General features: G+C 39.5%; 1 protein-coding gene across 1 annotated transcript; it reads right to left on the bottom strand.

Annotated features, from left to right (window-relative positions):
* Nucleotides 1-4,715: 4,715 nt before the first annotated feature.
* LOC107963325 (uncharacterized) lies at nucleotides 4,716-8,232 on the bottom strand. Its single transcript, XM_016899875.1, has 9 exons — nucleotides 8,194-8,232; nucleotides 7,926-8,147; nucleotides 7,175-7,766; nucleotides 6,848-6,963; nucleotides 6,665-6,727; nucleotides 6,214-6,542; nucleotides 5,997-6,132; nucleotides 5,465-5,608; nucleotides 4,716-4,790 (listed from the first exon to the last, which is right to left on the bottom strand). Exons 1-9 carry the CDS (start codon nucleotides 8,230-8,232, stop codon nucleotides 4,716-4,718), a joined length of 1,716 nt encoding a protein of 571 aa, XP_016755364.1.
* Nucleotides 8,233-11,693: the final 3,461 nt, after the last annotated feature.

Genomic DNA, 11,693 nt, shown 5'->3' with positions numbered 1-11,693 from the left:
GACAAAACTTCAGTTAAGGGAAAAAGAGTACAATGTGTATGTACTCCCCTCATGAAAACATCCATACTTTTTTTATATTTTACGTATTCAATCTTGAATACTAATTTTTTAAAAGACTATTTGAATGTATCTACTAAGCATTTATATCACCATTCTTTTAAAAGTCATGAGTGAGAGAAAATTTTGGGAGAAATATATTTTGATATCTTCAGGAGTTTCAACAATAATCATGTAACATCCCAAAAATCGGGGGATAGTAGGATCGGGTTTGTGAACCGAGAGAGAGTGATCATGCCTTAATTTTTAAAATTATTTATGCATTTTAAAGAAATAAATGAGGTATTGGTTTGTTGGTTAAGTGTTAGTGTAACGTTTCTTGAAACTCAAGTTCAAATCCTTTCTATTGCATTATTTTTATTATTTTGCAAATTTTACCTTAAACCCTAGAATGAGGCATGCCTTGTTTTTTAAAATAAATATTTTAAATTATATCAAGAATGAGTTATTGGTTTGATGGTTAAATATTAGTGAATTTATTCTTGAGGTCTTAACTTCAATTCTTTTCTCATGCAAATAATTTAATTTTTTTGACAAAAACCCTTTGTTTTAATGTGTGGGCTATCCAATTCTAGTTAACCTAGGTATAAATATTAATTTTTCACTAATAATTAGCCTTTAATCCTCCTCCTCATTACCCTAGCCATTTCTCTCATTCTCTTTAATTTTAATTTTTTTTTCCTTTCCTCCATTGTTGTTGTCGCCTACACCTAGTTTTACCATCTTTTTCTTTTTCTTTTTACCACAAGATTTGTTAACATATTCTCCAACATATTGTTGTCATTTTTCTTCATTAAAATCAGTCCCAAATCTAAAATCTTGAACTCTAAGATTGATCCCGAACATTGCCAAGAAAGTGCCATTGCCGTTTCTCTCGACTGGCTTGGGTAAGGTATCTTCTTTCTTTAATTTCTTAATCAATTTTGTCCATTAAAAACCTAAATTTTCAGATTTGGAATTTGGGGGATTTTAAATGATTTCAAAGGTATTTTTCCAAAATTTAATGAGATCTCAAACCGCTTTAAAATTCAGCCCCAATTTTGGCCACCATGGGAGGTGGTGCGTACGCCTATGTGCAAGAAAGAGGGTTGTTTTGTTTCTTGGTTCTTGCCTATATTTTTCCAGAATTAATTTGAATTCTTGAACCCTCCTAATCAACTTTTAAACCCATTCCAATTAGGAAAAAAGTTCTTGATCGATTGGCCATTCGGATCCCACAAATCGTGAAGCGTAAGTGTAATTAAGGGTAACTAGTTTGTTATTTTGACATAGTTGTTGAGTAAAGGTTATGAATTGATTAAATGAAGGAATTTAATCATTAATCAACTACTGATTTTCTAGTATATTATTGAATTAGGTGTTGACCCAAATGCTCCAAATCATCCGTAAAGGTGAAGAACGATTGTACGTACGGTTTGCATCGATACAGTGTAAGGAATGTAACACCCAAACCTGGCCTAGACGTTATGGCTGAATCTGGCAATGTCACATGGAATGAGATTTGAAATTGAATTTATCAAGTTAAAACCGTTTCCGTTTATTAGTTTCTGTTTATCTCTCATAAATTTCAAAATTGTTTTCTCGTTAATTTGATTCGTTTAAAAACATATCCTGTCGCAGAAGCTTTTAAAACCGTGCTATTTAAAGAAGACCGTTCGCGTTTAGGTAAAACGTTGTTTTTAATTAAATTAAGTTTTCGTTGAGTTTTGCAGTTTAAAAGTCCATGAAAACAGTTAAAATCCAAATAAATGCAGACAGTCCAAAAGTCCCAAATTACATAAAAAATAGGAGATAAAAACCATAAATGAAATTGAAGCAGTTTAATAGACATGTGGTCACCGTTGAGTCCTCTACTGCTTCGATCTGTCTAAGTCTGGAGATTACATGTACAGATAAAACAGAAAGGGGTTAGTTTACGTAAACTCAATGTGTATTTCCTACAGAAGACATGTATAAAGTTAGACAATAGTTATCAATCAAATGCAGTCTGGGTCCTAAGCTCATTATAGATTCAGATACAATTTAAGCCTTAGCCCATTCAAATATAGTTTCAAGTACAAATTAGGGCTTTAGCCCATCTCAAATACAATATGCATAAAGTAACAGAAATCAGTATCCTACCCACCAACCTCTACGCACCATCTTCGACCATCCCTACACACCATGTTGGGGTTTAAAACACCCACCCAGCCCTACATACCAAGTTGTACCAAATGCGGTACATATCAGTAATATTGTAGCTGATCTGCCAGATAATAGGCATAAAATTATTTCAGTATACTTCATCCAATAATCAATCATCCTACCCCAATGCAGATATAACTAAACATGCTTAATGCAGACATATAGAAATACATGCTTTAATGCTAAAATTTAATTATCAGTCATACATACGGATCAGTAAATATGTATAAATTTAACATGCTAAATACATATATTATATATTTAGGTCACACTATTTAGGGTCTAAGTATCGCTTACCGACCCTATAGTAGGTTCACAGTTGACTTGGGCGACCTGTGCAACCCTAGGAAACATTTTAACTAAATGGGCCCACGCGCCCATGTGGCTTGCCTGTGTGGGCCTACACGCCCAGATTGGCTTTGGCCCGTGTGGATCACACGGTCTGGCCTAAATTTCCACATGCCCGTGTGGACCCACAAGCCCGTGTAGCCCACATGGCCACACCTTGGTCACTACACGACCGTGTGCTGTACAAGGCCATGTCTTCGTCAACCACACGGCCGTGCTGTCACACACGGCCTACAACACAGGCGACCACACGTCCGTGTAGTATCGACAGTGGGGTTTTTTAGCTTTTGTCGAATCTCGAATTTCTGTGTTTCGGGTACACACCTGTTTTGAAAGCAATGCAACAACAACCCCAAGCTCTCCAAAACCTAATAATAGTAATCCAAAGGCCACTTAACAAACGATTTACGAGCCAACACTTAAGCCCAAAAATTACACAAGTGACTTAATGATGAAACAATCAATCCCTAGCGCGGTTTAGGCAATCCGAGTGCAACCTTATTGCTCACCACGTTTTCCTACTTCAGAAACATGAAGAAAAGTTCCTTAACTTATATACCAAACCGCCAATACAACAATTAAGCTTTAACCAACATGTTGAAAAAACCAAGTTCCAGAAACTAAAATCCCACTTACCAGAATAGTGAGAAACACCAAAATAACGAAACGAAAGGACAATGATACGAAAGATTAAAATCGATGGAGGAAGAGGAAAAAAAGAAAATGCAAGGAGAGGGAGATGAAACGTCAAATTCTTTCTTGTTTGACTGAAACTCTCTCGGTCAAATGAGCAAAAATAAACTTCCACGCTCGCGTAAGGATTCGAGCACAAGACCTGCAGCACAACACAACACACCCTTACCACTTAAACCAGCAAGCTTATTCTGATATGAAACTGCAGGCAATTAAATATAAGCCCATTGAACAGATGTAGGACTTAATTCCAAAAATAACAAAAATTGCCAGAGGTACGACTTGAACTTGGGACCTCTTACACATACCTAGAACACTTAACCACTGAAGTATATATACATTGTGTCACCTTTTAACAGAAACAAAAATAAGAATTTTGAGGCGTTACAACTCTATCCCCTAAAAAAAATTCCGGTCTCGAAATTTACTAATTAGAACAGATGAGGATAATGCTAATGCATCGTATCCTTAGGCTCACACGTAGCCTCCTCAGTGCTATGATTCAGCACAACACCTTTACATCGTGATCCAGAATCTGAACCGGCTCCTCTTCGAAGGTCAAATCTGACCTAACCTCAATTTCTTTAACAGAGACAATATGAGTGGGATCAGAGCGGTAACACCTCAACATCGAGACGTGGAATACGTCATGAATATGGTCTAGCTCTGGAGGTAACTCCAATTGATAAGCGACTGGTCCCACTCGCTTCAGAATTCGATAATGCCCGATAAACCTAGGGCTCAATTTGCCATTGCGATCGAACCTTAGAACCTTCTTCCATGGCAAGACCTTGAGAAACATGAAGTCCCCTACAGTATACTCAATCTCATGTCTCTTCATATTAGCATATGATTTCTACCTATCAAAGGCCACTTTTAGACGATCTCAAATCAGTCTAACTTTATCCTTAGTCTCAGAAACCAACTCAGGACCCAGAACCCTCGCTCACCTAACTCAGTCCAACATAGGGATGTATGACACTTGCATCCATACAGAGCTTCGTATGGTGCCATTTGAATGTTAGACTAGAAGCTGTTATTATAGGCGAACTCCGCTAGCGACAGATAATCCTCCCAACTGCCTCGAAAATCGATAACACAACTCCTCAACATATCCTTCAGTATCTGAATCACCCTTTTAGATTGACCATCGGTCTGAGGATGAAACACAGTATTGAAGTCTAATCTCAGACCTAGGTCCTCATGTAGCTTTTTCCAGAATTGAGACATAAAGTGAGGAACCCTATCAGAAATGATTGAGACCGATACCCCATGCAGTCTTATTATCTCAGAAATGTAGTGCTTCGCCAACTTCTAAAAAGAATAGTTGGTCCTAACCGGAATGAAATGCGCAGACTTGGTCAATCGATCCACGATTACCCAAATAGAATCCTTTGTGGGTGATAGAGGCAACCCACTAACAAAGTCCATCATTACTCGCTCCCACTCCTATAGTGGAATCTTAGCCGGCTACAGTAACCCAAAGGTAACTGATGCTCAGCCTTAACCTGCTGGCATGTCAGACATCGTGCTACAAAATCAGTAACTTCCCGTTTTAATCCCTACCACCAGTACAGTTCTCGAACATCTCGGTATATTTTATCCCCACTAGAATGCATAGCATAAGGGTTACTATGCACTTGTCTCAGAATAGACTGCCTCAGATCAGTATCATTTGGTACACAAATCTGACTAGGAAAACAGAGTACCCCATCATTATTTAGCCCAAAGTCCGTAGTGTGCCACCCTCAATCTGACGGAACCGAAGACCCAAGGATTCATCCTCTAATTGCCTATCCCAAATCTATTCTATCCAAGTCAGTTTAACCTACAACTCAGCCAACAAACTTCCATCGTCGAACAAACTAAATCGAGTGAACATCACTCTCAGATCAGTTATCGCCCTACGACTTAACGCATCGGTCACCACATTGGCCTTTCCAGGATGGTACTCAATAGTACAATCATAGTCCTTAAGTAGCTCAATCCATCTATGCTGCCTAAGATTCAACTCCTTCTAAGCTAGGAGGTACCTAAGGCTTTTGTGATTAGTATAGATAATACGCCTCTCACTGTACATATAGTGCCTCCAGATTTTCAAAATAAAGACTACGGGGGCTAATTCCAAATCGTGCGTAAGATAGTTTGCCTCATACATCTTGAGCTGACGAGACGTATATACCACGACTTTACCATCCTGCATTAGAACGCAACCCAAACCCACATGTGACGCGTCGCTGTAAACCGCAAACTCCTTTCCAGGTTCAGGATGTATCAGAACAGGAGCCTCAGTCAGAATAGTCTTGAACTTCTCGAAGCTCTCTTGCTGCACATTAGTCCAGACAAACAGAACATCCTTACATAGCAGCTTAGTTAAGGGCGCTGCATTCAGTGAGAAACCTTCTACAAACCGCCGATAATAACCCGTTAGGCCTAGAAAACTACGAATCTCAAACACATTCTTAGGCTGTTTCCAATCTAGTACAACCTTAATCTTTCTAGGATTGGCTCAGATCCCCTTAACAGACACTACGTGCCCCAGAAAAGTGACTTCATGAAGCCAGAACTCACACTTATTGAATTTAGCATAGAGATGTTTCTCACGCAAAATCTGAAGCACAACTTTAAGATGCTCATCATGATTATCCTCGAGAGTATACCAGAATAACGTCGATGAAGACCACGACGAACTGATCCGTATAGGGCTAAAGTACTCGGTTCATAAAATCCATAAATGTAGCTGGTGCATTCGTCAACCTGAAAGGCATAATTAGGAACTCGTAGTGTCTATAACGAATCCTAAATGCTGTCTTATGCACATCCACCTCTTTAACCCTTAACTGATGATACCTTGAACGAAGATTGGTCTTAGAGAACATATAAGGCCCTCGAAACTAATCAAATAAGTAGTCGATCCTCAAAAGTGGATACTTGTTCTTAATGGTCAGCTTGTTCAACTGCTGATAGTCTATGCACATCCTTATGGTCCCATCTTTTTCATTAACAAATAGAACTGGTGCTCCCCACAGAGATACACTAGGACGAATGAAACCACGGTCCAACAACTCTTGTAGTTGAGCTTTAGGCTTCATAAGCTCCTTCGATGCTGTTCGATAGGGGGCGATAGACACCGGAGTTATACCAGGAAGAATCTCAATCGCAAATTTCACTTCTCGATTTTCAGGTAAACCCTGTAGCTCCTCAGAAAAGACGTTCGAAAAGTCTTTTACAGTTCTGATGTCCTTTTTACAGAATAGTCCCTAGAAATAGAAACACTAATATAGGCCAAGAATGCCTCACATCCCTTACGAACCAGTTTCTCAGCCACTGGTGCAGAGATCACATTAGCCAAATAATTCTGACATTCTCCAATCATGACTACCTCATTATCCTCCTCAGTTCTCAAGAAAACCCTCTTAGTCACACAGTCCAGACTGACACAGTGCTTGACCAACCAGTCCATACCCAGAATTAAGTCAAACTCTCCAAACCGAAGCTCTATTAAATTAGCCAAAAATACCGACCCATAAACCTCTAGCAGAACATCTCAATACAGTTTGCTAACCCAAACCGATTGCCCCAGTGGATTTAGTACAGTCACCTCACTAGAAGTACTCTCAACCAAAATCCTCAAGTTTTCAGGCACAACGCTAGCTACATAGGAATGTGTAGAACCTATGTCTATCAAAGCAAGGTAAGGTACATCATAAATTAAGAACGTATCAGTAATGACGTCTAGAGCATCTCTGTCCTCTCAGTAACGAGCAGCATAAATAAGAGCAGGTTGCCTCGCCTCAGTCTATCCAGCACCTCTACCTAGTGCTCTTTGTCTACGACCCATATCGTTACCATCCCTAGCCTGACCACGGCCCATCGGTGGCTGCTGAACTACCCTTTTGTAGTTGTGCAGTACCAAAACCCAGAGCTTGCACTTGATCGGCCTTCAACGGACACTCCCGAATGTGGTGCTCTAATGACCCATACCTTAAACATGCCGTAGTCCTTATCCAACACTCGCCCTGATGGCGTCTACCATAATCTCTACACGGCTGCAATCTAGTAGAAGCAATAGGGGGCCCAACTCTAATCGGCCGATCAGTCCTGGCCTTTTTTTTAGGCCTCTGTATCGAACTCGAGGGCTCCAAATCCTTCTTGTTCTTACCCCTCTCACGATCTTTATTTTGGCGCTCAGCGCGATTAACCTCTTCGGCGATCTTCACCTTCTCTACCAGAACGAAGAGCTCTCGCTCCCTCTGCGGAGCTATCAGTACCCTCAGATTATCCTTAAGGTCGTCCTCAAAATAGACGCATATCTCATATTCAGACGCCACCATACCTCGCGTATAGCGACTCAGTCTTAGAAATTCAGCCTCATACTCGGCCACTAATCGGTCTCCCTGGGTGAAGTTCAGAAACTCACGCCTACGAGCATCGATGTAACTTGCTCCCACATACTTCCCTTGGAAGGCAGACTTAAAAGCCTCCTAAGATAGACGATCTGGCTAAGTACTCTGCTTAATGGCCAGCCACCACTGATAGGCCTCATCGCGAAGCAACGAGACTGTACCCTTCAATTTCTACCTAGAGGTACAGTCTAAATCATCCATTATCCTCTCAGTGACCTATATCCAGTACTTAGCCACATTAAGGGTGATTCTAGTGACACCCCTAAAAAGTTCAGCTCTATTGGACTTGAGTCGTTCCATAATTGACCCTCGGCCCCCAGATCCAATGTCAGGCCTAGCGACCTTCTCCAATATCCTTAACATAGCCTGGGACAATGCGTCATCCCCAGCCATGCGATCTTGAGACCCAGTTTTGGTAGCAGGTGATATTGGCGTCTCACCGTATCTAGATTTGGCATGCTGCCCAAAAAAGATGACTCAACTCTAGGCCCTCTACGGCTTCTACCTCAGCCTCTAATACCACGTCCACGGATACCTCATACATTTATGTCTATTCAGATTTATCTGTATTAAAAATTTTATAAATCAGTTACAATTTCAGCATTTATTAACAGATGTTTAATGTAAAACAATATCATAAATTCAAAGTTGGTTTTTCACAAGTACAGTCTCTATCAGTTTCAGTTTTAGTACAGTTTCAGTATATACTAACTAGAATATTTTCAGAATAGACTATCTATAATATTGTAACAATTTATCAGAATACTTACAAGATCGGCACAGAAGACCCGGTGTACCATATTCTCAGTCAAATTATTTCAAATAATTTGAAAATCAGTTCTTAAAAACCAAGTTTTAAAACCCAAAATCCACAGCTGAGTTTTGCATCATAACTCTGATACCATTAAATGTAATACCCTAAACCCGGCCTAGATGTTATGGCTGAATCTGGCGATGTCACATGGAATGGGATTTGAAATCAAATTTATCAAGTTTAAACCGTTTCCGTTTATTAGCTTCTGTTTATCTCTCATTAATTTCAAATTGTTTTCTCGTTAATTTGATTCGTTTAAAAACATATCATGTAGCAGAAGCTTTTAAAACCGTGCTATTTAAAGAAAATTGTTCACGTTTAGGTAAAATGTTATTTTTAATTAAACCGAGTTTTCATTGAGTTTTACAGTTAAAAAGTCCATGAAAACAATTAAAATCCAAATTAATGCAGATAGTCCAAAAGTCCCACATCAAAATAAGAAAAAAAACCATAAATGAAATTGAAGCAGTTTAATAGACATGTGGTCACTGTTGAGTCCTCTACTGCTTCGATCCGTCTAAGTTTAGGGATTACCTGTATAGATAAAACAGAAAGGGGGGAGTTTACGTAAACTCAGTGTGTAATTCCCACAGAAGACATGCATACAGTTAGACAATAGTTATCAATCAAATGCAGTCTGGGGCCTAAGCTCATTATAGATTCAGATGCAATTTAGGCCCATTCAAATATAGTTTCAAGTTCAAATTAAGGCTTTAGCCCATTTCAAATACAATATGCGTACAGTAACAGAAATCAGTATCCTACCTACCATCCTTTCCACATCATCTTCGACCATCCCTATACACCATGTGGGGTTTAAAACACCCACCTAGTCCTACACACCAAGTCGTACCGAATGCGGCACATATAAGTAATATTGCAGCTCAGCTACCATATAATAGACATAAAAACCTTTCATTACACTTCCTCCAATAATTAATCATCCCACCCCAATGTAGATGTAACTAAACATGCTCAATGCAGACATACAGAAATACATGCTTACATGCTAAAATTCAGTTATCAGTCATACATATGGATCACTAAACATGCATAAATTTAACATACTCAATACATATATTATATATTTAGGTCACACGATTTAGGGTCTAAGTATCGCTTACCGACCCTACAGTAGGTTCACAGTCGACTTGGGCGACCCGTGCAACCTTAGGAAACATTTTAACTAAATGGGCCCACGCGCCTATGTGGCTTGCCCGTGTGGCCCACACGCCCAGATTGGCTTTGGCCCGTGTAGATCACACGGCTTGGCCCAAATTCCCACACGTCCGTGTGGACTATTCGTGTGGACCCACACGCCCGTGTAGCCCACACGGCTACACCTTGGCCACTACACGGCCGTTCGCTGTGCATAGCCATGTCTTCGTCGACCACACAGTCGTGTTGTCACACACGGCCTACCACACAAGTGACCACAGGCCCGTTTGGCATCGATAGTGGGGTTTTTTTAGCTTTTGTCGAATCTCGAATTTCTGTGTTTCGGGTACACACCTGTTTTGAAAGCAATGCAACAGTAACCCTGAGCTCTCCAAAACCTAATAACAGCAATCCAAAGGCCACTTAACAAACAATTTACGAGCCAACACTTAGGCCAAAAAATTACACAAGTAACTTACCGATGAAACAAGCAATCCCTAGCGTGGTTTAGACAATCCGTTTTCCTATTTCAGAAACATGCAGAAAAGTTCCTTAACTTATATACCAACCTGCCAATACAACAATTAAGCTTTAGGTCACATGATTTAGGGTCTAGGTATTGCTTACTGATCGTGATTTTCGTGTGACAAGTTTTAAATATTTATAATGGATCGTTCTTGAAACTAACTATTATCACGATGTAGGCAAGTGTACCTATCGAACAGTAGTATAGTTTTAGCAAGACCGAATTGTCAAACCCAAAGGAACTAAAAGTACTAGTAATGACTGTCTTTTTATTATCTAGCCTAAGAATAAGGGGTTTTATTTTAACTAACTAATTATCTAAACTAAGAATTCGTAGAAAATAAAATTGGGGGAATACTTTTGGAAAATGATTGAATTAAGACAACACCTAAGGAAAAATCCACCTAGACTTTACTTGTTATTCTGGCTTCGAATCGGACGATTTATTCATTTAACTTGTTCCGTAGAGATCCCTAAGTTATGTTATTATCCCTATTCAAGACTAATAACGTCTAATCCCTAGATTGAATAATTGAGAATTTTCTCTAATTAACACCCTAGGGTTGCATTAACTCGATCTCTGGATCCTCTTATTAGGTTTCACCCTAATCCGGTAAAATCTTGTCACTCTATCTCTAGGCGCGCAATCAACTCCGCTTAATTATGACAAATGTACTCTTAGACAGGGTCTATTCCTCCTCCGAATAAGAGCTTATCTTGAATCAGTATCCTAGGATATCAAAACAAGAATTAAGAACACATAATTAAGAACAAGTTAAATATTTATCGTACAATTCAGAAAATAATAACAAGATTCGTCTTAGGTTTCATTCCCCTTAGGTATTTAGGGGATTTAGTTCATAACTAAAAAGGAAAATATCTCAGAAGAATAATGAATACAAAACATAAAGAAAACCCAAAACTTCTGAAGGGAAATTGAGGGGAGATCTTCAGTCTTGATGGTGAATCCGGTTTCTAAGATGGATCAATCGACTTCCCTTGAGTAGTTCCCTGCCTTCTTCTCTCCGTCTTTGTTTCCTTCCTCCTCTAGGGTGTATTTATAGGCTTTAGAATGCCTAGAAGCCCTCAAAATTGTCCTTTTCTAAATTGGACTCAACTTGGGCTCGACAGGGACATGCCCGTGTCCGATTACTTCAGGCCGTGCTCAAGCCTGTTAAATAGGCATGGCCGTGTGGTACACTCGTGTGAGTTGTGCTCCGATTCTAGCAAATTGACACAGTCGTGTGGTCTGCCCGTGTGAGGAAGTCCAGGCCGTGTTGATTTCATACTTTGGCCCTTTTCTCGTTCCTTTCGCTCTCCTATGCTCTCCTAAGTATAAAACATGAAATTAAGGGAAAATCATCCATAAAATGTGTTAAACATGGGGTAAAAATATGTATAAATTACGGTTTATCAAATACCCCCACGCTTAAGCATTTGCTTGTCTTCAAGCAAAATTCTCAACTCATAATCAAAATAAATTCTTCTCAACTTATAATCTCTATTGA

The sequence above is a fragment of the Gossypium hirsutum genome, chromosome A06, assembly GCF_007990345.1.
Source record: "Gossypium hirsutum isolate 1008001.06 chromosome A06, Gossypium_hirsutum_v2.1, whole genome shotgun sequence".
NCBI lineage: Eukaryota > Viridiplantae > Streptophyta > Magnoliopsida > Malvales > Malvaceae > Gossypium > Gossypium hirsutum.
Note: the sequence above shows the minus strand (reverse complement) of the source record. Positions and strands in the feature narration are given on the sequence as shown.

Bases quoted from the DNA above. Each gene is read 5' to 3' on its own strand.
- LOC107963325 (XM_016899875.1), bottom strand. From the start codon at position 8,232: ATGTATGAGGTATCCGTGGACGTGGTATTAGAGGCTGAG. The intron at 6,543-6,664 runs GTAGTCATGATT...TTCTATTTCTAG, and splicing joins GAACTGAGGAGGATAATGAG to GGACTATTCTGTAAAAAGGA. The intron at 5,609-5,996 runs GTACTTTAGCCC...ACTAATGTGCAG, and splicing joins TTATGGATTTTATGAACCGA to CAAGAGAGCTTCGAGAAGTT.